This window comes from Pongo abelii, chromosome X, assembly GCF_028885655.2.
Source record: "Pongo abelii isolate AG06213 chromosome X, NHGRI_mPonAbe1-v2.0_pri, whole genome shotgun sequence".
Taxonomy (NCBI): domain Eukaryota; kingdom Metazoa; phylum Chordata; class Mammalia; order Primates; family Hominidae; genus Pongo; species Pongo abelii.
Window position 1 is genome coordinate 129,933,287 of NC_072008.2, and position 25,510 is coordinate 129,958,796.

At 34.9% G+C, this 25,510-nt stretch overlaps 1 protein-coding gene across 17 annotated transcripts in view; it reads left to right on the top strand.

The window, feature by feature from the left end:
• Positions 1-25,510, top strand: part of STAG2 (STAG2 cohesin complex component) — a 141,845-nt gene that overhangs the window by 83,854 nt on the left and 32,481 nt on the right. For all 17 annotated transcript variants that reach the window (XM_024240585.3, XM_054545033.2, XM_024240584.3 and 14 more), the window contains 17 exons: positions 706-910; positions 2,905-3,056; positions 4,543-4,616; positions 5,734-5,857; positions 6,657-6,755; positions 6,851-6,930; positions 11,648-11,755; positions 13,385-13,496; positions 16,721-16,838; positions 17,258-17,361; positions 18,376-18,468; positions 18,589-18,678; positions 19,326-19,529; positions 21,338-21,408; positions 21,631-21,718; positions 21,812-21,892; positions 24,033-24,125. In XM_024240585.3, the coding sequence (XP_024096353.1) occupies positions 706-910; positions 2,905-3,056; positions 4,543-4,616; positions 5,734-5,857; positions 6,657-6,755; positions 6,851-6,930; positions 11,648-11,755; positions 13,385-13,496; positions 16,721-16,838; positions 17,258-17,361; positions 18,376-18,468; positions 18,589-18,678; positions 19,326-19,529; positions 21,338-21,408; positions 21,631-21,718; positions 21,812-21,892; positions 24,033-24,125 (1,896 nt within the window). The remainder of the gene's footprint in view (positions 1-705; positions 911-2,904; positions 3,057-4,542; positions 4,617-5,733; positions 5,858-6,656; positions 6,756-6,850; positions 6,931-11,647; positions 11,756-13,384; positions 13,497-16,720; positions 16,839-17,257; positions 17,362-18,375; positions 18,469-18,588; positions 18,679-19,325; positions 19,530-21,337; positions 21,409-21,630; positions 21,719-21,811; positions 21,893-24,032; positions 24,126-25,510) is intronic.

Here is a 25,510-nt window from a genome sequence, read left to right on the forward strand (position 1 = left end):
CTAACATCTCTAGGATACTCTTGTCAGAGACCGTTACTTTTAGATGTTCTATATGGTATTGGTCTCTGCTTTTATTTCTAAGTACTTCATTGTTTTTAATGATTTGTGGAGAATCTCAGTTTACTCTGAGACTAGAGAATGCCCTCTTGTTATGCAAAGGGAAACCAGAGTACCAGTCTTCCAAGGCAATACTAGCTACATTTCCATTTCTTTAAAAAATTATGATTGTTTATATCTGTTGACTGTGTGATGTATTTGAAGCTAATAAAAACATATTTCTAATGTTTTGTTGATTTATACATCATACATTTTATTTGAGAATATAATTTCCATCATTTTGAATCCATTTAAAAATACAATTTTGGTTTGGTTTGGGTTTGCTTTTGCTTTATATCTGTGCTTATCACAAGGATGTTTTGCTTTGATGAGGGAGGCTCTTAAAATTTTTAACCTGAGTAATTGGTATATATTTTCATTGATTAAAGTGAATTCACAATATCTATTTTGATCTTAAATAAAGAGCTGAAGTGTTCAGAGGTACCCCTACCTTTATATATTGTTCTCTTGCCTACTTTGAGGATTTATTGGAGAAGAAAGGTGAGATAAAGATATCTTTTCATGCTTTTGTCTAGGGTATTTCAAAAGCAAGTGATATGTTAAGTCATGCATTCTAAATGAAATTGCTGTTTTAAATTTTTGTTTTAGGATAGTGGAGATTATCCACTTACCATGGCTGGTCCTCAGTGGAAGAAGTTCAAATCCAGTTTTTGTGAATTCATTGGCGTGTTAGTACGGCAATGTCAATATAGTATCATATATGATGAGTATATGATGGATACGGTCATTTCACTTCTTACAGGATTGTCTGACTCACAAGTCAGAGCATTTCGACATACAAGCACCCTGGCAGGTCAGTATTTAGAAATATTTTCTGCATATTGTCTTAGATTTGAGATGAAAAAGATTCTCATTTAAAGAGAAAGGAAATAACAGATAAAAATTAATTAATTTTATTTATAAAGTGACCACTAAGAGGACACTTCCCCCATCCCTCCTGTGAATTCCTGGAAATGGGATGATAATTTCAGTTTCGATTTTGTGAAGGTATACTATAACTAGTATTTGGTGATTTTCTTGTATACTGTGCATACTGTGCCACAGCAGGGGAGAATTGGATGATAGGTGTGTGTTGGGTTCTTGAAAAATACTATGCCACAGCAAGGGAAAATTGGACTATAGGTATGCATTGGATTATTGAAAAATACTATGCCACAAGAAGGGAAAATTGGATGATAGGTATGTATTGGGTTTTTGAAAGATATGTTACCAGGGAAGATATTGACAGCAGATTTGGAGATATCATCACAGTTGTTTTGGATATGTGATCCTGATGGCCATATAGTTTGTCTTTGGTGTGCGTTGCCTCTCCAGGTAGGATGGCCCCTACTGGATGATGCCTGTTCTTTCAGTCACACTGCAAAAAGTTGATTTTTCTTATGTTTCTGGGTAACTTTAGGCTGGGGCAAATTCTTTGATCTTTAAAGTTTAATGAAATGAGGTATATTTTTATACCTCATAAAATCTGTTAGTTCCTCTTTTGTGCTTAAGGTAAAATTGGTGATACACTGTTATTGAATTTGTTGCTTTTGAGTTTCAATAAATAAAATAGGCATTAATTGTTATGATAGTATACTGAATCTTCTGAATCTTAATGATATTTTGATTTTTAACTGAAAAAACTTTATATTATCTGTTGGTTTGTTTTTCATTTATAAGATTTTCTCAAAGAATTAAATCTACGATTAAAGATATGCTTCTACGTCCTTCATTATTAAAGAGAAAATGCAGTTTCCCATATGTTGTTTTTGTTTTTAGATTTGAAGTCAGAAAATATGAATGTGATCTTGCTTTATGCACTTATGGTAGCAGTGTCAATAACTTGATGGCTAAAGTAAATTAAAACAAGGATTATGGTGCAAGATGGATACTTTTAGATCAGAGTGACAGACTGGTTTGCTGGGAGCATGAAATTAACTTAGAGCAGAAAATTGGGAAATCTTTCTTTAAGAGAGCCAGTAGCCACAAATTTAAGATGTAGTTTTATTGTTGTTGTATCATGCAGTGCACCAAGTCTGAGAAATAGTCTGGAGTAAGCTAAAGAAAGCAAAAAGTGATCAGATCTTTCAGTTAATAAATTTTAAATCCCAGGCAATAAGAATCTTGTATCAGGAGTAAGAGTTTAGTAACAGAAGGTAGAGATCTGGAGGAAGTTTTATGAAAAAGCACTTTAATTATGTGACATTTCGCCCTTTGTTCTTTTGACTTTCCATGGAGATCTGTTCACAATTTCATCAGTCATGTTATAGAGTAAAATGAAAGGAAAGCAAATACTGATAAAATTCCTCAACATTTTCATAAAATATAATTTGATGTAAAGCCATCAAGTTCCTTTTAATTACTGAGATAGCTAAATAACTTCTGTGTGAACTAAAATTTACTTTAGAAGGTGAATCATGATCTAGGAAAATGATTATTTTAGAGGACATATTACAGAATAATGGGATTTAAGGATAGTCTGGAGTCAGATTGCCTTGGTTTGAATCCTGGTTTGACTGCTTATATGAACTGAGGCAAATTTTAAAATTTCCCTGAGCTTCAATTTTGCCATGAATGAAATGGGTATAATACTTACCTTTGAGAGGGCCATTGTGAGGATTAGGAGATAATTCCTGAAAAGTTATTTTATTTTATGTTATTTTATTGTTGTCATTTGTAGCAGCTGCATCTTTCTTTTGTTAGAAGCAGATTAGCTCATTTCTGCTTAATATTTCTATTTGATCTTAAATTGTAAATTTTTGTGTCTGTTAGATTAATTTCACCATACTTTTATTCTTTAAAAAATAGCTATGAAGTTGATGACAGCTTTGGTGAATGTGGCACTAAATCTTAGCATCAATATGGATAATACACAAAGACAATATGAAGCAGAACGAAATAAAATGATTGGAAAACGAGCCAATGAGAGGCTAGAACTCCTGCTACAAAAGCGGAAAGAGGTAAACTTTTATATTAATATTATGCTATTGTGTGACCAACTTGGTCACCATTAATTAGGATATAACTTTGCTAGGGGCTCAGATAATTGTTTTTGAAATATTTAAATGTAAATAACATTTCAAACTGTTTGCCCAACAAAATTCTGATGAATATCCGTGCCAACGATACTGTTTTCTTATTTTCAATCTGCGTGGACTAGTATTAAGCGTGGCTTTAAGTAAGGGGACGGGTTAGTCTGACAAGTTGTCTTAAGCTTTAGTATTATTCATCTCTACGGTGAAAAACCTTTTGTCAGGATGAAAAGAGGTTTCACAAAATCACTTTGGAAAATAAAATCACTTTGAAAAATAACATAAGCTGTTTATTGGCATCTAAATCAGTGTTTTTTATATGGTAGAAGGCAATTGTTTAACATTAATGACTGACCACCAAATTCAACTCTGAATGAGGAAAATACTTTTTTCAGCCTTATGCGAAATAACAGTAAATAAAATCTTTTGATACTGTGGCTGTAATTTAAATTCTTTCTTCATTGGTGATAAAATATTTTGCTATCTCATAGTGGAGATGTTTGTTTTCATATCAAATAGGCAAAGTCTGATTTTTCAAAAGTATTAGTAATGTAGTTGAGTTCAGTAGTTATCATGGTTATCTACGAATTATTGACCTGATCTTGAATTTTTTTGGGGGGGAATTAGTAGCTAATTTTAAATTGATTATTTCCGAAATAGTTAATAACTTTAAAACATATCCAGACTCAAGAAAACTAAGAAAAATCCTGCTCATATTTCCCCCATGTCTAAATTCCTCATATTTTTCATATAATTTGAAATAAAGTGTTGATACTTTTTCCCTTTAATTTATGTATATGCTATATAATAAGTGATATGTAGTAACAAACTACATTACAAATTTCTTTACAGTGTTTTTTTTTGGAGGCAGCATCTCACTCCGTCTCCCAGGCTGGAGTACAGTGGCACTATCTCAGCTAACTGCAACCTCTGCCTCCCAGGTTCAAGCTCCTGCCTCAGCCTCCTCAGTAGCTGGGATTATAGGCTTGTGCCACCATGCCTGGCTAATTTTTGTATTTTTAGTAGAGTCGGGGTTTCGCCATGTTGGCTGGGCTGGTCTCGAACTCCTGACCTCAAGTGATCCCCCTGTCTTGGCCTCCCCAAGTGCTGAGATTACAGGCATGAGCCACTGCACCTGGCCTTCTTTACAGTTCTTTAGTGGAAATTTATGAGCATTAGAAAAAAATCTACTAGCTAAATATTAAAATCTAAATCAAATATTTCAGGTATTAAGGACTTTATCTACCTGGTAATATAACTGTTAATTTTTCTGTATGGTTACTATTGTCTAGTATAATTCAAAATTCCCCAAAATACTGGGGAATTCTGCTTTTTTCGTGCTTGTAACAACTTACAGGTGTTCATTTGGTTGTCTTCCTTTACAATTGAAAAGAAATGATGTGTTTTTTTACAGCTTCAGGAAAATCAAGATGAAATAGAAAATATGATGAATGCAATATTTAAAGGAGTGTTTGTACATAGATACCGGTAAGTTGTGACAGTTTTTTTCATAAATAGCACTATATAATTTCTACTCAGCAAGTTTGCATATTTAGTGGTGTAGAGAATCTAAATTAGCAGGAAGAATGTTATAGTAAAATCAATGTTAAACTCTATTAGTGCCACTGAGTCACTCTGGGCAAGTTATTTAACTCATGTGAGTTTGGTGTTTCCCAACTGAAAAATGGGATAATGCTGTGCTTGACTTGCAGCCAGTAGAAGTTACTGCTATTTGGAGTTGGGCTACACAATACTTAATTGCCTTTGGATACACTATGTTAGTAGAGCCTGCACACGCTGACTCCTGACTCTCTTCCCTTCCATTGAATATCAGTGGGAAAAATTGGATAGGTTAAAGTGAGATATTTTCTTTTGCTGTTTTGAATGAACAGAGGAAAGAAATAGTAATCTTATAAATTTATGCTGTAACCTATTCTTAAATTTTGGTAGTATTTTTATTCAGCTTCTTCCACACATCCTCAACTTGGCAGTTACTGAATCAGGTTAATGCTTGCTTTTTGTAATGTCTCCATGTCCATTCTTACCTTTTCACTTCTATTGACACCATTACCTTAGTCTGTTTCCTCATTCTCATGCCTAGAGATTATTGCAGTTTTGCCAAAATATCCTTTTTTTGTGTTATTCCTCTGCCTTCAATGACTCACCAGTACTTACAAGGTGAATTTAAAATAATTTATTCTAACATTCAAATCCCAGTTGAGCTTGACCTCAGTGTAATGTGTAAATAATTCTTACCTGGAAATTACGCTCTAGCCAGACAAGTGTGCCTGCTGTCTTCTGAACACACCATGCCCAGCAGGTGTGAGCAAAGGCTGGGATATGGTATGGTATAAAAGGTGGGGATGGGATTTTGTTTGTAGTTTTATATAATTTTAAATGTTTATGTGTTGATAATTATGCTTTGCCACCTAGAAGGTAAGCTTTTGGCATTCAGGCCCATGCTTCATTTCTATTTTTTAATCCCTAGTAATAAGATAGTGTCATATTCATAGTAGATCTGAAGTACTTGGCATCTCTTGAATAAACCATAAGTTTTGTGGTATATTGGCACTAATTATGCATCGTTTTTCCTTCCTCCATTCAGTGATGCGATAGCTGAAATTCGAGCTATATGCATTGAAGAGATTGGCATTTGGATGAAGATGTATAGTGATGCCTTTCTTAATGACAGTTATTTAAAATATGTTGGTTGGACTATGCATGATAAGGTAAGATGTGCCCTTCAGACTGCTTCTTTCTACACATCGGCGTGGCTGTCTGCACCTCTCATTCATGAGTTATCTCCCAGTATGTATACCTGGTGACACATTTCTGGAAGCCTCCCCTTTATTCTTTTCTATCTTCTCTGTAAAAACGTATTTTCTGTCACATAAAGTCTGCTAGATATTTTTGAATCCTGGCCACTGATTTAACCATTAATGGTGAATCAGTTTTTTGCTGAATATTACAGTCATGAAGGTAGTAGGAGTGAGGCATTTCTTAGGGCACAAAGAACCATTACGCTGTTGTTATCTGAGAGCTATATACTTAAAAAAAAAAATTCTTCAATTTTGATCCTCTCTTTTGACAAACCTGTATCTTAGCCAGATTATACCTTACAACTTGGTTTCTGACCTTTTTAATATATTTTCATTAAACTACCATTCTCTTAGGCTGCCTCTTCACTTGCCTTGAAGAAGTTGATTGTATATAATTCTTTCCAAACATTACTTCCCATAGTGGAAAATACACTGTGACACATGCTTCTATTGTTTTTCACAATAGTTTTGTTCTGAACAAATTTTCAAAAATTATCCTTTGAACTACAGAAGTAGTAACCACATAGGTATTTAGTCATAAATGTATGTACTGATTACTATTTTTGCATTATCAAAGATGATAGTTTCTGAAGGAGTGCTATGGTATGAAACATTTAAAATTTTAAAGTAGAAAATATTGTATACATCTTGAATATTGAAGTTGAAAATACATAGAGTTTTAATGCATTGTCTCTTTTTTTTTTTTTAGCAAGGTGAAGTAAGACTCAAATGTCTTACTGCTCTACAAGGGCTTTATTATAACAAAGAGCTTAATTCCAAACTGGAACTTTTTACCAGTCGGTTCAAGGTTAGTATTACTTAAGAATTTACAAATAACTTGTCATTTGCAAACACTTTTCTCATGCTTTCCTTTTAAAAATATTTTAATTTTTTTGTCTTTAGGATAGAATTGTGTCTATGACCCTTGACAAAGAATATGATGTTGCAGTACAAGCAATAAAACTACTCACTCTTGTTTTACAGTAAGTATGTATTTGTTGCATATTTCCACTAATGTTCAGATATCTAAATAATACATTAGAGTATTTGGTTCAGACTCATCTAGGTTTAAATTTTAGTAGCTTATGTCATGGAGGTTTACAGCTAGAAGTTGAATTTCTTCATGTATAGTTGAGAAAACACAGGAAGAAGGAACCATAGAATATGGAAATTCTTTTTTTTTTTTTTTGACACGGAGTCTCGCTCTGTCCCCCAGGCTGGAGTGCAGTGGCGCGATCTCAGCTCACTGCAAGCTCCGCCTCCCGAGTTCACGCCATTCTCCTGCCTCGGCCTCCCGAGTAGCTGGGACTACAGGCGCCCGCCACGATGCCCGGCTAATTTTTTGTATTTTTAGTAGAGACGGGGTTTCACCGTGTTAGTCAGGATGGTCTCGATCTCCTGACCTCGTGATCCACCTGCCTCGGCCTCCCAAAGTGCTGGGATTACAGGCGTGAGCCACTGCACCTGGCTAAATATGGAAATTCTAACTGAGCTAGGAATTCATGTGTTCCCATTCTCTTGGCCGATTGATTTCCTTCCTATTTTTCTGTTTTTGATGCTCTTGAAATAAGCACATCAGTGTATTAAAAAACATGCTTATTGTATTTTGTTACACTTTTAGAGTATGAGCATTTATAAGAATGTCTGTTATACTTCTCATAGCACCTTTAAACAATCTGAATTTAAGACCTATTCTGTGTTAATATCTGATAGTGATGTTATGTTATTCATGTTTTTCCTTTTTAAAAAATGGTAGTAAAATATAGATTATGTAAAATTCACCATTTTAACCATTTTAAAGTATGGTTTACTGGCATTACCTATATTTACGTTGTTGTACAACTGCCACCACTATCCATTTTCAGAACTTTTTCATCACTTTATTCTGGAGCTCTGTACCCATTAAACACGATTCTTCATTGTCCCCTTTCCCCAGATCCTGGTAACCACTGTTTTATTTTCTATCTCTATGAACTTGCCTATTCTGGATATTTCGTATAAGTGGAATCATACAATATTTGTTTTTTTGCATCTGGCTTATTTCACTTGGCATAATTTCTTCAAGTTTCATACATTATTATAGCACGTACTCCTGTTTATAGCTGAATATTTCACTGTATGTATATTCCACATTTTATTTATCCATTTTTGCATTGATGGACATTTGGACTGTTTCCACCTTTAGTTATTGTCAGTAATGCTGCTATGAACATAGATGTGTGCAAGTATCTGTTTGAGTCTCTGCTTTCAGTTCTTTTATGTATACCTAGAAGTGGAATTGCTGGATCATGTGGTAATTGTTTAATTTTTTTTTTTGAGGAACTACCATAATGCTTTTTACAAAGGTTGCACTGTTTTACATTCCCACCAGCAATGTACAAGATTTCCAATTTCTTTTCTTTTCTTTTTTTTTTTTTTTTTTCCTGAGATGGAGTCTCACTCTGTCACCCAGGCTGGAGTGCAGTGGCATGATCTCGGCTCACCGCAACCTCCACCTCCTGGGTTCAAGCGATTCCCCTGCCTCAGCTTCCCAAATAGCTGGGATTACAGGTGCCTGCCACCACACCTGGGTAATTTTTGTATTTTTAGTAGAGACGAAGTTTCACCATGTTGGCCAGGCTGGTATCGAACTCCTGACCTCAGGTGATCCACCTGACTTGGCCTCCCAAAGTGCTGGGATTACAGGCGTGAGCTACCACACCCAGCCAAGATTTCCAATTTCTGTACGTCCTCACCAACACTTGTTTTCTGCATTTCAGGATAAATATTTATCAGGTGATGTCTCTATACCAAGCACTTGGGTGGTATGTTGAGAGAGTTAAAAATCAGAGTCTTCTCATTTCAAAATAATATAGCGTTTTATAAAAATACCTAGAAATAAGAAATCCACCAGATATATGCAAAGAAACATTAATAAAATGCAACTAAGGGACATAAAAGAAGGCTTGAATTTGGAAAGCTCACCTAGGAAAACTCAGTATTTAAAGGCTTGTAATCTTCCTATTCTGTAAATAGTAAACGCAAAGGATTTTTTTTTTGTTGTTGGCCGTAGCAAGCAAATTGTGACATTTCATATGGAAAATTTATCATGTAAGAGTTGCCAGAAGAATATGATACAAACTAATGAGTGAGGACTAGCCCAATGTAATTTTAAGTCATGTATTATAAAATCATAGTAATTTAAAAATTTTGGTCCTGGTACATGAATAGACAAAAAAGATCAATGAAGCAGAATAAAAATAGAGATAAACACATATGCACCAATAAAATGACCATGTAAGGCTTTTATGAGCATGACACAAAAGCTAGATATAAAAGGATCAATGAATTAACTATATAAAAACCTAAAAATGTCTGTATGGCATAAAATACCATAAACTCAGAAAACAGATCTCAGATTGGGCAAGATATTTTTGCATCAAAGGAGTTAATTTCTGCAAATCAATTAAAGAAATCTGTAATAATAGGAAAACAGTCAAATATTATAGATCAGATTATTGACAGAAAAGTACGAATTTAAACATATGAAAAGATGTTGGGCCACACTTACAAACATATATATTAAAGTGAGACTTTTAAATCTGTTTGCTTGGCAAAGATAGAAAGCGTTTGGTAATTACACTATATTGTTGGGGCTATGCCATAACAGGCCCTTTTACATTGCTGATGGGAGTATAAATTAGTCTAAGCTCCTTGGAGAAAAACTTGACAGTATCTATCAGAATTTCAAATGCTCATGTTCTCTAACAAAGCAGTGTTTGTAATAGCAGAATTTTGAAAACAACCAAGGGTGCATATCAATAGAGGAAGAATTAAATTAGTATGTAAGATAATAGCTAATATAAGCACTTTATATGGATAATTTCATTTAATACTGCAGCTCAGTGAGATGGTAGTGGTTATTCCCATTTCTATGAATCGGACAACATTGCAGTAATTAAAAAGAAGGCAGTTCTACAGATATTGACAATTCAGGGAACTCACTTACCTTGGAATTTCTTGAGCAGTCTGTTAACTGTTGCATTCTTTCTTTAATTTTTAATTATATTTTAAAATCATAAATGTTATACACACATGTTGTATATAAAAATTTTGAAAGAATTCTGAAATAAAGTAATAGTATGCTACATATATTTCTATAGCTTCTTTCCCACCATCCTCCACAGTACACTAGAAACATCTTCTTTCTTATATTTTTATCAAAGGTAATAGACATACCCATTCATGTTGATTTTCAGCCATCTATATACCTAATAATTTCAATTTCTTAGAAACGTTCCTTTTCAAAAAGTTAAAATGAGTGAACTTCTGTAGAGTTACAGTACTTTAACATGTTTGATTCAGCGTTTTTTTTGTTTTGTTTTTTAGAGACAGAGTCTTGCTTTGTCACCCAGGTGGTGTGATCATGGCTCACTCCAGCCTCGCCCTCCCAGGCTCAATCCATCTTCCCACCTCAGCCTCATAAGTAGCTGGGACTATAGCTACTGTAGTCTCATCATGTCCGGCTAATTTTTTTTTTTCTTTCCGTTTTTTGTAGAGATGAGGTCTCATGTTGCCCAGCCTAGTCTCGAACACCTGGGCTCAAGTGATCCACCCACTTCAGCCTCCCAAAGTGCTGGGATTACAGGTGTGATCCACCACACCCAGCCTGATTCAGTGTTATTTTGTTAAAAACACACAAGTTATTTTTCCAAGAACAATCTGATATTATATAAAGAGCAATTGAAATCAATGTGCTTTTGAAACTTGAATTTTAACAATTTAGTATCTTTTTCTCTCAAAAAGAAGTAATACTTCTTAGACATCAGACTTCTGGAAGCTTTCAGCCCAACAGAAAACCAAAAAGTAAAGAGGATCTGTGTGCTTCAACTATCCAGTATTCTTAGGCTTTTTTCCTCTGGCAGTGGTCCTATAATTTGAATTTACGTGTAATGGTAAAAATCTAGATTATATATATCACAGTAGGCTAGAAGCATATTGGGAGAGAAAGAGCTGCCAGGGGCCAGGACTCTGAATGCAGTTGCAAGGGAAGAATGCAACAGCGTTTACCCTGGGGTACTGTGGTTGATGGGCCTTAATGATTATGATTTATTGAAAATATTTTGTTAGGCTTATTTTGTTCTTTAAAGATAAGAAAAAGAATGAGCATTACATTTTAGTAAGTTTTTTTTTTTTCCAGTGATTGCAATTAAAGATCTTTGGCACTTAGATTGTAGTTATTTGGGAAAACCACTTGCATTGCCTTATATGGTGTTCAGTACATGGTGGATGAAGCATTCTTGATTGATGTGATATAAATGGGCCATTAGTATATTTTGATGTAATGTTGTGACTTACTATGAAATATAAGCAAAGTATTATCTGCGATTTTTAACTCTAAGCTCTTAGCTTGCTGCCCCTTTACTTTCTATATGGGTTTTCATTATTTTGTCTTCCTTTTCTGTTAGCATCCATGTGACATAATTCTTTTAAACGTTTATTTGTTTACCTTCTACATTCACTTTTAATTTTACCTGCCATTTATCTTTGATAGATTTTGGTAGATGGTAATTAAATAAGCTTGATTTGTTTTTCTGTTTCCTTTAACACAAATTCATGAAACTTTACAACTTTTTAAAAGTATGAGCATAAGTTTTTGTACTGTTAATATGCTTAGAATTAGGACGTTACTAAAAGCACCTGCTACTGCTTATTTCTTAGGAGTAGTGAAGAAGTTCTTACTGCAGAAGATTGTGAAAATGTCTATCATCTGGTTTATTCAGCTCACCGGCCAGTAGCAGTAGCAGCTGGAGAATTTCTCTACAAAAAGTAAATCTATATTTCTGTTACTCATTTTCTAAGGCATACTTTCATAACAGTAATTAGTTATGTTTTACTTGACATTAAGATTATATATATATAACTTCTCTTAAAAATTACTACAGATCATATCGAAGCTTTCACATTTTACTTTTTCCTTTAAAAGTTTAGATTTTTCCTAAGTTCTTTGATTTATTTTAAGTTAGATCTTTAAAGGGAAATGTAGGCCGGGCGCAGTGGCTCATGCCTGTAATCCCAGCACTTTGGGAGGCCGAGGCGGGCGGATCATGAGGTCAGGAGATCAAGACCATCCTGGCTAACACGGTGAAACCCCATCTCTACTAAAAATACAAAAAATCAGCCAGGCGTGGTGGCGGGCACCTGTAGTCCCAGCTACTCGGGAGGCTGAGGCAGGAGAATGGCGTGAACTCGGGAGGCGGAGCTTGCAGTGAGCCGAGATCGCGCCGCTGCACTCCAGCCTGGGCGACAGAGCGAGACTCTGTCTCAAAAAAAAAAAAAAAAGGGAAATGTACCCATGTGTTTCAGTGAACATGCTTAGAAAGATACCTAACTATATTATAATATTAAGACTGACCTCTTCCTAATTGTTTACCCTTCTAATACCTGCTTCAGCTTCTAAATATTGCTTATGCTATAATTAGGCTTTTTTTTTTTTTTTTTTTTGAGACAGAGCCTCTCTCTGTTGCCCAGGCTAGAGTGTGCAGTGGTGCGATCTCAGCTCACTGTAACCAACCTCTGCCTTCCGGGTTCAGGCGCTTCTCATGGCACACCCTCCTGAGTAGCTGGGACTACAGGCTGTATTTAGTCTTAAACTTATTTTTCCTTTGCTTTAGAAAATATTAAAAGGTTCTTCAAGTATTTAATAAAGTTTGACATAAGAATCCCAAGAATTCTACAATCTCTTTTATGATCCTATTTAACTCAGATTAGGTAGTATGAGTAGAAGTGTGAATATCTGATCACAGAAAACAAAGATTGTTATATAATGGCTTTCAAAGAGACTATTTTGAGCCATATAGATTAAACTTTTCTTGTTCCTATGATGCTATTAAAATGCCTGTTGGGGGTGCAGCAATTATTAGAAAGAGTAGGTGGTATAAAACATTTACACTACAGTTTCCTATTCATTGCTGTTTAGTGTTAATTCTCTTGTTGTTCATGAGGAAAAATGCTCATGCTATCCATAGTAAAAGGACAGTAAGTTGGGGTAATTTTGCCAGAAGGATGGAAGGAAAGTATATGTTTAGTTTTCAAGATGAATATGTATCATAGATTTTTTAGCATAAATGGTGTAGCTTTGTCAATGTACTGCTTTTATGGAAGGCAACAGTTATATAAAATACAGTAAGGTTTTTAAAAACAAATAGTTTATAACTCAGTACAATTAACTTGAGAAATTAGTTTAAAAGGACTTAGAATTACCATCAAACATGAAATGAAAAAGGTTTATAGCAGTTATTTGCGTGGTGTGCCATAATGTTGGATGATATTGTACCTACCCAGTTCTCCTTTACTCCTTTGTTAGATCCTTAGATATGAAATCGAAAGTTAATTTTTTTTGATTAGGAAATTTTTTGTTGTTGTTGTCGTAAAATAAATATTTTACTTTTTTCACAGGCTCTTCAGTCGTAGAGATCCAGAGGAGGATGGAATGATGAAAAGAAGAGGAAGACAAGGTCCAAATGCCAACCTTGTTAAGACATTGGTTTTTTTCTTTCTAGAAAGTGAGGTTAGTTGATAGTATTTATTTTATACCGAAAAATTTTGGAAAAGGGGTTAAAATGAGGCACGTTTAAAAAAATATTCCTTGTAGCACAGTAAATTGTGAATAGAATGGAGAGCCACCCACTCCCTCAATTTTTTTTTTAAATATGCTTTCTACTTTTCTTTTCTTTTTTTTTTTTTGAGACAGAGTCTCGCTCTGTCACCCAGGCTGGAATACAGTGGCGCCATCTTGGCTCACTGCAGCCTCTGCCTTCCAGGTTCAAGCAGTTCTCCTGCCTCAGCCTCCCGAGTAGCTGGGCTTCCAGGCGTGTGCCACCATGCCCAGCTAATTTTTAGTAGAGACGGGGTTTCACCATGTTGACCAGGCTGGTCTTAAACTCCTGACCTCAGGTGATCCGCCTGCCTTGGCCTCCCAAAGTGTTGGGATTACAGGCATGAGCCACTGCGCCTGGTCGCTTTCTTCTTCTAGTAAGATGTTCAAACAGTAGGATTTATGTATAGTGCTGAGAATATTAATTTTAAAGTTCAAAATCCTAATTGTCAGTTGGGCTACTCTGCTTACTGTTTGTGTGACCTTGGTTTAGCTACTTACTCTTTCTAAGCCTCAGTTTCCTAGTAAAAAGATGTGTAATAAATTCTTAGTTAACACTGAAATAATCTGTATAAAACTTAACACAGATCTCTAGAACATTGTAAGATTTCAAATGTTGGTACCTGCCATTGCAATTGTAGATGTAGACTTAAACTAGCCTCCCTAAAGTTGGAAACCTACAATGTTAGCCAGATTTTGAGAGGGCTCAAAATTTATTTTTGGTGTTCATAGTACATACTATTATTTAATTAGTGATCAGGCCTTTTAATTTTCTAGTTATTTCTATATATGGATATATAATTGGTTTTTTATTCTTTAGGATTTTCTACATTACACCATCAGGTCATTTGTAAATAAAGATAATTTTCCTTTTCCTTTCCAACATTTTTTTCATTTTTTTTCTTGCCTTATTGAATTGTCTAAGACCTTCAGTAGAATGTTGCGCTTAGGTGCGGCGGCTCACACCTCTACTCTCGCCACTTTAGGAGGCTGAGGCGGGTGGATCACTTGAGGCCAGGAGTTTGAGACCAGCCTGGCCAACATGGCAAAACCCCCCGTCTCTACTAAAAATACAAAAATTAGCTAGGCATGGTGGTGCATGCCTGTAATCCCAGCTACTTGGAAGGCTGAGGCACAAGAATTGCTTGAACCGGGGAGGCAGGAGTTGCAGTGAGTCAAGATCATGCTGCTGCACTCCAGCTTGGGTGACAGAGCAAGACTCTGTCTCAAGTAGACATCTTTGGATTGCTCCTGATCTTATGGGAAACGTGTCCAGTATTTCAACATTAATTACATTGTTAGCTATAGGTGTTTTGTAGATATTTATAATCCGATTGAGAATGTTTCCTTTTATTCTTTTCTTGGCTGAAAGTTTCTAACATGAATGGAAATTGAATTCTGTAAAATGCTTCTGCATTCCTTGAGATGATTGTTTTATTTTTATCCTTTATTATGTTAATGTGTTGTTATGTTGAATGACTTTTTAAATGTTGAATCAACCTACTTGTTCATGATGTTATTCTTTTTCTATATTGTTGGATTCAGTTTGCAAACATTTTATTTTATTTATTTTATTTTTTTAAGAGACGGTGTCTTGCTCTGTCACTCAGCCTGAAGTGCGGTGACGTAATCATAGCTCATTGCAGCCTTGAACTTCTGGGCTCAGTTGATCCTCTTGCCTCAGCCTCCCTAGTAGCTCCGACTACAACTTTGTGCCACCACACCCAGCTAGTTTATTTTAGAATTTTGTAGACAGTAGGGGTGTCTCGTGTCCCAGGCTAGTCTTCAACTTTTGGGCCCAAGCAGTCTTCCCTCCTTGGCCTCCCAAAGTGCTGGGATTACAGGCATAAGCCACAGCACGTGGCCCGGTTTGCCAGTTTTTGAGGACATTCCCTCTATGTTCATAAAGTATTTAGATTTAGATTTTTTATTATTTGTAATTGCTTTGACAGCTTTTTTTTGTATAATGATTATGATTTGCACGCCCCCTCCTCCCCCCGCCAAAGGAGTTGGGAAACAGTAGGTTTGTTTTTTTGTTGTTGTTGTTTTTTGATACAAAGTCTCGCTCTGTTGCCCAGGCTGGAATGCAATGGTGTGATCTCGGCTCACTGCCAATCTCTGCCTCCCACATTCAAGCGATTCTCCCACCTCAGCCTCCAGAATAGCTGGAATTACAGGCATGCTTCACCACACCTGGCTAATTTTTGTATTTTTACTAAAGACAGGGCTTTGCCACATTGGCCAGGCTGGTCTCGAACTCCTGACCTCAGGTGATCTGCTTGCCTCGGCCTCCCAGAGTGCTGGGATTACAGGCGTGAGCCACCATGCCCAGCTAACAGTAGGGTCATTTAAGCTTCACGTAATGAAGAGAATGATTTGCTTATATATTGAATTGACAAACATGCATTTTGTGTTTTAATTAACCATTATCACTCCCCTTCAGTTAAAATAAATTCATAGCATACCTAAGAATTGAGAGTAGCTGACTGATACATTAGGTCCAAATAAGCAGTAAGTATGTATATAATCTCTTTATAAAATACTTTTCAGGACGGGTGCAGTGGCTCACACCTGTAATCCCAGCACTTTCGGAGGCTGAGAGGTGGGCGGATCACCTGAGGTCAGGAGTTTGAGACCAGCCTGGCCAACATGGTGAAACCTCATCTCTACTAAAAATACATAAATTGGCCGGGCGTGGTGGTGCATGCCTGTAGTCCCAGCTACTTGGGAGGCTGAGGCAGGTGAATCATTTGAACCTGGGAGGCAGAGGTTGCAGTGAGCCAAGATCGCACCACTTCCCAACTGCCTGGGCGAGAGTGAGACTCCATCTCTGCCATCCCCCCCCCAAATATATATAATTTATTATAAATATATATATTTGATATAAAAATAATAAAATATTTTTTTCATATTAATGTTTTAATGATAATTGTTAATGTGTAATGATGCCACCTAACACGTCTTTCTTACAGCAAGCAAACTAAGGCAGTTTCTTCTCTGTCCTTTCATCTATTTGACATCAAAAAATAGATTGCTGTTTGAGAGTTTGTAGATGATGTCAATAAAGTTTCCATTCTTTTGAGTTAAGGCTAGTATGCTAATTGTCTTAAGACCACATTGCTCTTCTTAAATTTTAGTTACATGAGCATGCAGCATACCTTGTGGATAGCATGTGGGACTGTGCTACTGAGCTGCTGAAAGACTGGGAATGTATGAATAGCTTGTTACTGGAAGAGCCACTTAGTGGAGAGGAAGGTAAGGATGTTTAATTATGATATTTTTGTTTAGACAGTTTTGTAAGTAGATTTTTACTCATTCCATTTGTTTATCCTTTTAGTTTTAAGACAATTTGATAGAAAAATCTTACTTCGTGCATAGTTTTGTTTTCATAAAAATATTATGCTTTGTAAAAAGGTGTAATTGCTGTCAACATTCTTTATTTTTTTTGTATCTGGGTTATTTTTTTTACCCAAATGTATGGATCTGTGGTGGATAGATTTGGGATGCTGAGGGTTTTAGGAAGGTTATGTTTTCTGTGATAAAGTAATGGGATTTTCTTTAGTACCTTAGGGCAGATTCTGTTTACAGGCAGAAGAAACTGTTACGTAATAATTACAAGTGGCAAGTAGGGAGAAGAAATAAGCTAACTTTCTGACTTTTTTTTTTTTTTTTAGCACTAACAGATAGGCAAGAGAGTGCTCTGATTGAAATAATGCTTTGTACCATTAGACAAGCAGCTGAATGTCATCCTCCCGTGGGAAGAGGGACAGGAAAAAGGGTATGCCAATCAATGTCTTTTCAATATTCTAAACTCCATTTCTCCTTTTTCAGCATCTTTTTAAAAATTCCATTTTAGCAATGAAACAATTTTGTTTTATTTTTCAGACAACCTTTGCTTATAAATTTGTTAGAGGTAAATTTTAAAGCATTAGCAATTTGAGAAATTTGAGTTCTCTGTAATATACTTTTTTAGTTGCTGCAGGAGATATGATTGACAGTCCCTGCCTTCATGACAATGTAGCGTACACCATTTGGAATGGTGCAGTTGTATGTTTTATTTATGGTTTTGCTTTCTTATTCTTCTAAAATAAAATCAGAAATAAAAATGGAGATAATTTTTTATTAAAATAGGGAAATTTCTATTTCCTGGAATCAGATTTTAATGCATTATTTTGAAGTTTACATGAATTTGCATTTTATACCAACAATTCCACAGGCTTTCAAACTTTTGACTGTAAAGCATAAAAATTCATTTTTATATTGTGACTTATTACACATGAATATGTTTGTGTGAGCATAACTGAAACAAAATTTTATCAAAGACAATGTGATGCTTTCTATATTTTCTGTTTTTTAGAAATTTCTGTTTCTTTTTTGCTAATTGCCGATAGCAATTTAGTGTTTTGAATTTGTTACTTATGTGTCATGTCCCACAGCCTAGAGTAAGCAGAAATGCTGGTCAATCCCAGTATTTTATATATAAGCTCTTAAACTGTATTTCCTATTTTTAACTGATTCTCCTACCATCTGAAGGTAGAGTTGGTTAGTCTTATTGGATATTGATTTTCCCTCTAGGACTATCCAAATTTTTTTTTGTTATTTCAGGTGGCTTTTTGTTTTTATAATGTGTAGTTTTCTCTTTCGTGTCACTTTTAGGGTTAATGTTTTATAGTGAAATGTTTGTGTCCATCTCTTATAGTTTTAGTAATCATTTTGTATGTTTTAACTAGAACTTGAACACTTAACAGTGCTAATGGGCTTAATAAATACAGAAGTCTTTCTGTTACTTTAGGTGCTTACAGCAAAGGAAAAGAAGACACAGTTGGATGATAGGACAAAAATCACTGAGCTTTTTGCCGTGGCCCTTCCTCAGTTATTAGCAAAAGTAAGTTTATGTCAGTATCATAGTGTTATTAAGAAATGAGTTTTTTTTCCTAAATGCCTCACAGAATATTATAATGCTTTCTTATTGTGGTATTTTTAACGTGATCTTTATATTTCACAGTACTCTGTAGATGCAGAAAAGGTGACTAACTTGTTGCAGTTGCCTCAGTACTTTGATTTGGAAATATATACCACTGGACGATTAGAAAAGGTAAGGTTATTTTGTGTAAAAAAAACCTTTAAGAAAAATTGTTTAGTTCATTTCATCATAGCGTTTGTTTATATTTCTTAAAATGTGTTTTTGGAACATATTTTAAGAAAGGAAACCTATAGTTTAGGTCTTCTGTACTTTAGATTAGTTTGACTTACAGAATGGTGGTAATGATGCTTCCCTTTGCTTCATGCCCACAACTGTACCTTCATTCTTAGCTATTATGTGACTATGTCACTGATCATTTATGGAGACTGGGGGTGGATAACTAGATAATAACAATTAGATGAGATTGGGCTCATTCAGGGTGGTATGGCCATAGACGATAATAACAATTATAAGACAAAATCAACTAATATTTATTGAACACTTTTGCTATGTTCTGTGGATAAATGTAAGCTCTTAATATATGTTAGCATTCTCACCATAGCCCTATGAGGTAGGTAATATCTCCCTTAAAGTTGAGGAATAAGTATGGATGGATCAGTGTATTTATTTATCATGATTAGAAAAGCACATTAAAATGTACGCTCTGTGTTGTAGAGTTACTGTATTTGAAAATTTTTTCCATGGTGGTATGGTCATGTAGTCACTTTATACCTATCATATATGCCTTAGTTTTGATGAAAAATATTATTATTTTGCAGCATTTGGATGCCTTATTGCGACAGATCCGGAATATTGTAGAGAAGCACACAGATACAGATGTTTTGGAAGCATGTTCTAAAACTTACCATGCACTCTGTAATGAAGAGTTCACAATCTTCAACAGAGTAGATATTTCAAGAAGTCAACTGATAGATGAATTGGCAGATAAATTTAACCGGCTTCTTGAAGATTTTCTGCAAGAGGTATATATTATAACTATTACAAGTATTTTGTCAGTTGAGCCCCTCTACTACAGTAAGCTAATTAGTCACCCAAGTGTTAGTCTTGGTGATAGTCCCTAGCAGAATTTTGAAAAGATGTTCAGGCTTTGCATTCTATGACTCATCAGGCTACTCCTCCACCAAAATAGGAAAGTGGTAAGAATCTGTGACTCAGAGAAGGTGAAAGCAAAACTAACATCTTTTTTGTTTTGAGAAATGATCTGGACAGTTACCTGGTTTTTATTGAACCAGGGCTGTTAAGGAATTGGGTGTTAATGGAACAGAAAAGGAGAGCTAGATTTAGACTAGGTAGCCTAAAAAAGTAGAGTATTTCTAAGTGTTTTGGCAGTGTAGGTTAGGGAAGGACGTTATGTTTTTTTTTTTGGAGACGGAGTCTTGCTCTGTTGCCCAGGCTGGAGCACAGTGGTACGATCTCGGCTTACTGCAGCTTCTGCCTCCCAGGTTCAAGCGATTCTCCGGCCTCAGTCTTCTGAGTAGCTGGGACTATAGGCGTGTACCACTGTACCAGGCTAATTTTTGTATTTTTAGTAGAGAAGAGGTTTCACCACGTTGGCCAGGCTGGTCTTGAATTCCTGACCTCAGGTGATCCACTCACCTTGGCCTTGCAAAGTGCTGGGATTACAGGCTGAGCCACCACACCCGGTCTGGGTTTTGGTATTATAAAACTTTAATAAGTTATTATAGCCGCTGCTACTGTTGGAGTTTCCTGTGTTTTCTCTTGTATTTCCAAAGAGGCTTAGTGCATAGCACTTAAATACACTTGTATTTTTGTTGTGATTGTTATTTTTTCCAGAAATGTATATTTACATTAAATTTTTTGAATAAAATATTCATAATTGTCAAATTAATGCCATTAGCCTTTTCCACATCACTTTTATCATTAATGCTGTAAGATCATATGGACTTTGTGATTTCTAGTTTTCTTGTTTTATTAATTACTCATTTAACTTTTATTTGGTATATATCGTTATTCCGGGCTTATTAAGTTTTACTAATTGGAGGTTTGTGCAAATATGTTGATGTACGATGATTACATTCTTAGTTAAAAATTTTAATACCTCTGCTCTTGGCTGAATATGATTTTGATTAGGACAAATTAATTTAAAATCAAGCAATGGTTTAATTAAATTTAATTACTTTGTAGAAGAGTTATAGTTTAAAAACAAGTGCTTTTTTGAGAGAACTAGAGTTCAACACAGTAGATTCAGTAATGTGTAAGCAATTTTATGTTTCCTGTAGTAAGACTCGTAAAATTTTTCGAAAGTGAAGTTACCTTAAGTTGAAAAGCATATTAATAGATGTTGATATCCAAATGGGACCAGCATATCTAGTCATTATTCAGAGGGTTTTTCGCTATTTATTTGTGATTAGTGTCATATGTCTTCATGATGATATACGTTTAAGGTACTTAGGTTTTGTCCTTCAGGTATTGTCTTTCTGATCTTCTTGTCATTTAAGTATTTTATTGTCCTAGTGCATTTATTACTGTGAAAAAATAGATGCCTTTATAATTTTGTGTCAAGTTTACTTAGAAGAAAAAGAAGAATGTCATTTTCGTTTTTCCTCTTGGTTATGTTTCTATGATAAACTTGTATTGACTTACTACCCCAGCCATATTGCCTTAAATTTGGCCAGATCTAGGTATTGAATGACAAAGTTCATTTGTGGGTTTTGTTATGTTATTCTTTATTCTTCAAGGTAATAGTAACATTTTGATAGCCTAGGATTTTTCACTTTGATGGTTCTTAATGTATAATTAATATTTATAGGGTGAAGAACCTGATGAAGATGATGCATATCAGGTATTGTCAACATTGAAGAGGATTACTGCTTTTCATAAGTAAGTTGAATTTTGAAGTTCCTGTTTTCTTAAATCTGTAGAAATAAACTTGCGTATTTTGTGGGTTATGTTAATTTCTAAGCTAATTTGTTGTTGTTGTTGTGGGGGCATTTTAAAGTTTACTGCATTTACTGCATTCTGTTAACAGTCAAGTCCAAAACAATTGTCATTAGGCTTAGCTTTTTAATAAAACTTAATTTTTTTTTTTTTTTTTTTTTACAGTGCCCATGACCTTTCAAAGTGGGATTTATTTGCTTGTAATTACAAACTCTTGAAAACTGGAATCGAAAATGGAGACATGCCTGAGCAGGTTTTTATTTATTTACTAGTTACACATTTATCTTTGAAAAGTGAAGTCTTGTGACTTTTAAATTTTAACTGTATCCTTTGATTCTTTTTACAGATTGTTATTCACGCACTGCAGTGTACTCACTATGTAATCCTTTGGCAACTTGCTAAGATAACTGAAAGCAGCTCTACAAAGGTTTGTGGTGGTTCAGTAGTGTTTTTATTAGACTAAATATCATTAACTGTTTTCAGCAAACTCACACATTTAACGAGATCAGTTATTTCAGTGAAATGTTGCTTGTTTCTAATGTACTGTTATTTGTAGTTTGATGTATATTCAGTGGAGGATATCGATATGGTTTGTTTCAAGGTATGATTTTTAATTAAAAATTGTTGTTCACATTTGAAGGTGGCATAATCTGTGGTTTTCTGTATTCTCAAAGTTGGTGAGCAAGAGCCTTTGAAACAGATATAAGTATTAGATTACATAAATTGAAGATAATAAACCAACTCCCCCTAGATCTTCTTATGCTCTGGTATTGTTTTGGGATAACCTTATTCATATTCAGGATCTCTCTAGTGATGTTCCAAATTCATGATCAATCATTTTCTGATTGAATATAATTGAATATATAATGTGCCAGCGCCAGCTATTAGTATATATAGAGCTTTTAAAGCTTTACCCATAATGATAATCCTTAATGTGTTTAGTAATTGAACTAAACAGGACTGCCTTTTCCATTTGTAAACTGGAAGCTTAAACATTGTACTTGTAGTACTGGATATTGCCTTAAATATTGTTTGGGCTCATTTTTAGAAATATCACGCAATTTCTGAGAGTTCTGGAGTTAGGTGTTTGTAGGCATTTTCTTCAAAAAGTAATCCTCTTGATAATAAGTTTGTGTTGCCTAAACCCACAAAATAATGTTAAATGCTTAGAATTTCTCTGGGCTTTTAAGATGTTGTTATATCTACAAATGGATTTTTCCTCTTGAAAAATCAATATAGTATTGTTAACATTGTGTGCTTTTTTTTCCCCCCCTTTTCTTCTGAGGCAGTCTTGCTCTGTCATCCAGGCTGGAGTGTAGTGGTGCAATCTCGGCTCACTGCAACCTCTGACTTCCGGGTTCAAGCAATCCTCATGCCTCAGCCTCCTAAGTAGCTGAGACTGCAGTCATGCACCTCCACGCCCACTAACTTTTGCATTTTTAGTAGACATGGGGTTTCACCATGTTGACCAGGCTCGTGAACTCCTGGCCTCAACTGATCCGCCCATTTTGGCCTTCCAAAGTGCTGGGATTACAAGCCTGAGCCACTGTGCCCTGCCCATTGTGTGCTTTTTATCAAACACTTAGGAAAAAGTTAATTTAACTAAATGTTAAGCTTGTAGTAGGAACGGTGACTATATTACCATATATAATTGCTCACCTATGTTGAAAGTTAAAAAATAAACTGGAAAAAAGGCAGTATTTTTAGTAGAGGAAAGGGATGAATATAAAATTATTTATGGTAAGCCAGGCACAGTGGCTCACGCCTGTACTCCCAACGCTTTGAGAGGCTGAGGAAGGCTACTCACTTGAAGTCAGGAGTTTGAGACCAGCCCAGCCAACATGGTGAAACCTTGTCTCTAATAAAAATACAAAAATTAGCCAGGTGTGGTGGTGTGCACCTGTAATCTCAGCTACTCAGGATGCTGAGGCAGGAGAATTAATTGCCTGAACCCAGGAGGTAGAGGTTGCAGTGAGCTGAGATCATGTCACTGCACTTCAGCCTGTGCAATAGAGTGAGCTCCATCTCAAAAAAAAAAAAAAAACCAATAAAAATAAAAAGTTTGAGATATTTTAAAGTTTATAGTAATACCACAAAATATTTTCCATTCTGAGTTTTTATAAAGTACAGCAGTATCCTTCTAACAAGAAATGGAAGGTGCTGTTTCTTTTTTATTATTATTTTCTTCCATTTATGGGTTGACCACCCTTGAAATAATGTGAGCATGGAGCGTAAATCTTTATTAGCATCCTGTGCTAGTGGCTTTATTAAAGATTGCCATATCAATTATATAAGTCTTCTCATCCTCTTAATATCCTAAAGCCTTAGGATATTATCTATTAATGTACCTCATATTTTTAAGGCTGCAATTTGGTGAGATTTGTAAGACAAACCGTCTCTTTGTTTTCATTTCTTGTAAATTATAAAGAAGAAATTTAAATCAAATGCAGAAGTAGAGTTAATAAAGCTATATATGAGATAATGTTTTACGTAATTGAAAACATTTTAAAGAAATGCTGAATTGTTTATACAATATTTTTTAAAAGTTAATGTTAAATTTTTTCAAGGAGGACTTGCTGCGTTTAAAGAAACAAATGAGAGTATTTTGTCAGATATGTCAACATTACCTGACCAACGTGAATACTACTGTTAAGGAACAGGTTAGTAATTACTATAGATGGTAATCTTTTTGTAAGCAACCTTTATAAAATCTTAACTAATGTAGAAAGTTTAAATAATACTAAGATTGAGCAAAGCAGAAATATCTTGTATCTGCCTATGTATACTATACTAAAAAAAAGGTTAATATATTCGACTTGTGCATAATAAAATTGATTAATTTCATATGGGGTTTATAATTGCATTATAGATTACCCTTATAGTCATTTTATGTTGTTGTTTCTTTATGACACATGGTAAACAGACTTCTTCATACAAATTATAGATGTATGAAATTAACAAAAGTCATTTCTGAAAGCAGCTAATATGACAAGTTTGTTCCAGGGTAGAAAAGTCCACAAGGTTTTGTTATCTCTGAGAATATCAGATGTTGGCATTCTCGCTCATCCTGATCTTCCTGTGGACCTTGTCTGAAATAAACATTTATGATCGCTTCCCTGTCTTCCAAGTGTTACCTTCCCAACGCGTATGCCTTAATGCTTCCATTACTTCTAACCTTTTCAATTCTCGAAATAGACTGTTACCTGGTTTGATCCTAGAACTAACATCATGTTCAATTCTAATTCCCTAATTGAGAGGATTAAGCTTCGTTGGAAACACGCTTTTCAAATGCTTTTATGGGAAGATGTTTTCACAAGTATTTCATAAGAACTGTTAATATGGTATAGTCAAAATGATTATGGTGATTTCAAGGTTTGTGACCATTTCATACAGCTTAACCTTTGTTTTTTCAGGTAGAATCCCAATAGTCAACCTGACTATGATTTTTGGACATTGTGATATGTTAGGTACTATTTATTTTAGTTCAGTGTTATTCAAATATACCAGCCCTTTGTTTGGCACTTGTCTTTATTTAATTTAAAAATACCGAAGCTAATTTTAATAAAACATATTTGGATTTTTATAGTTTAAAATGTTCATTCAATGCCTAGCTGGTAGTCTCTTTTTTTATTATTTCCAGCTCTCTCTTGTCCCTACCATACATATATGCTTGGTCACACATGCCAAGGTGCAGTTACTGAATTTTGCTATTTCTTTTTCCAAAAATATGAAGTATATTGCCATAACTATTACATTGCTGAATTCTCTCCAATTTTACGTGTGTAGTTTTGAACTATAGCAATAAAGGGTGTGGTACTTTAAGTTTCATCTCTGTAATTGAGATGAAAGGAACAAGGTTTCTGATGGTAGTAAATTGAATTTAGATTTAAACTCTTGGAATAGGATTTTAATGACATGCACGGATCCAAACCTAATGCATGAAATATTACTTTATAATTGCATGAGACACCAAGATATTCAGCATAATAATCCCTATTTTTATAGCATTAACACATAATCCTTGTGGGTTATCCTGTGTAACCTC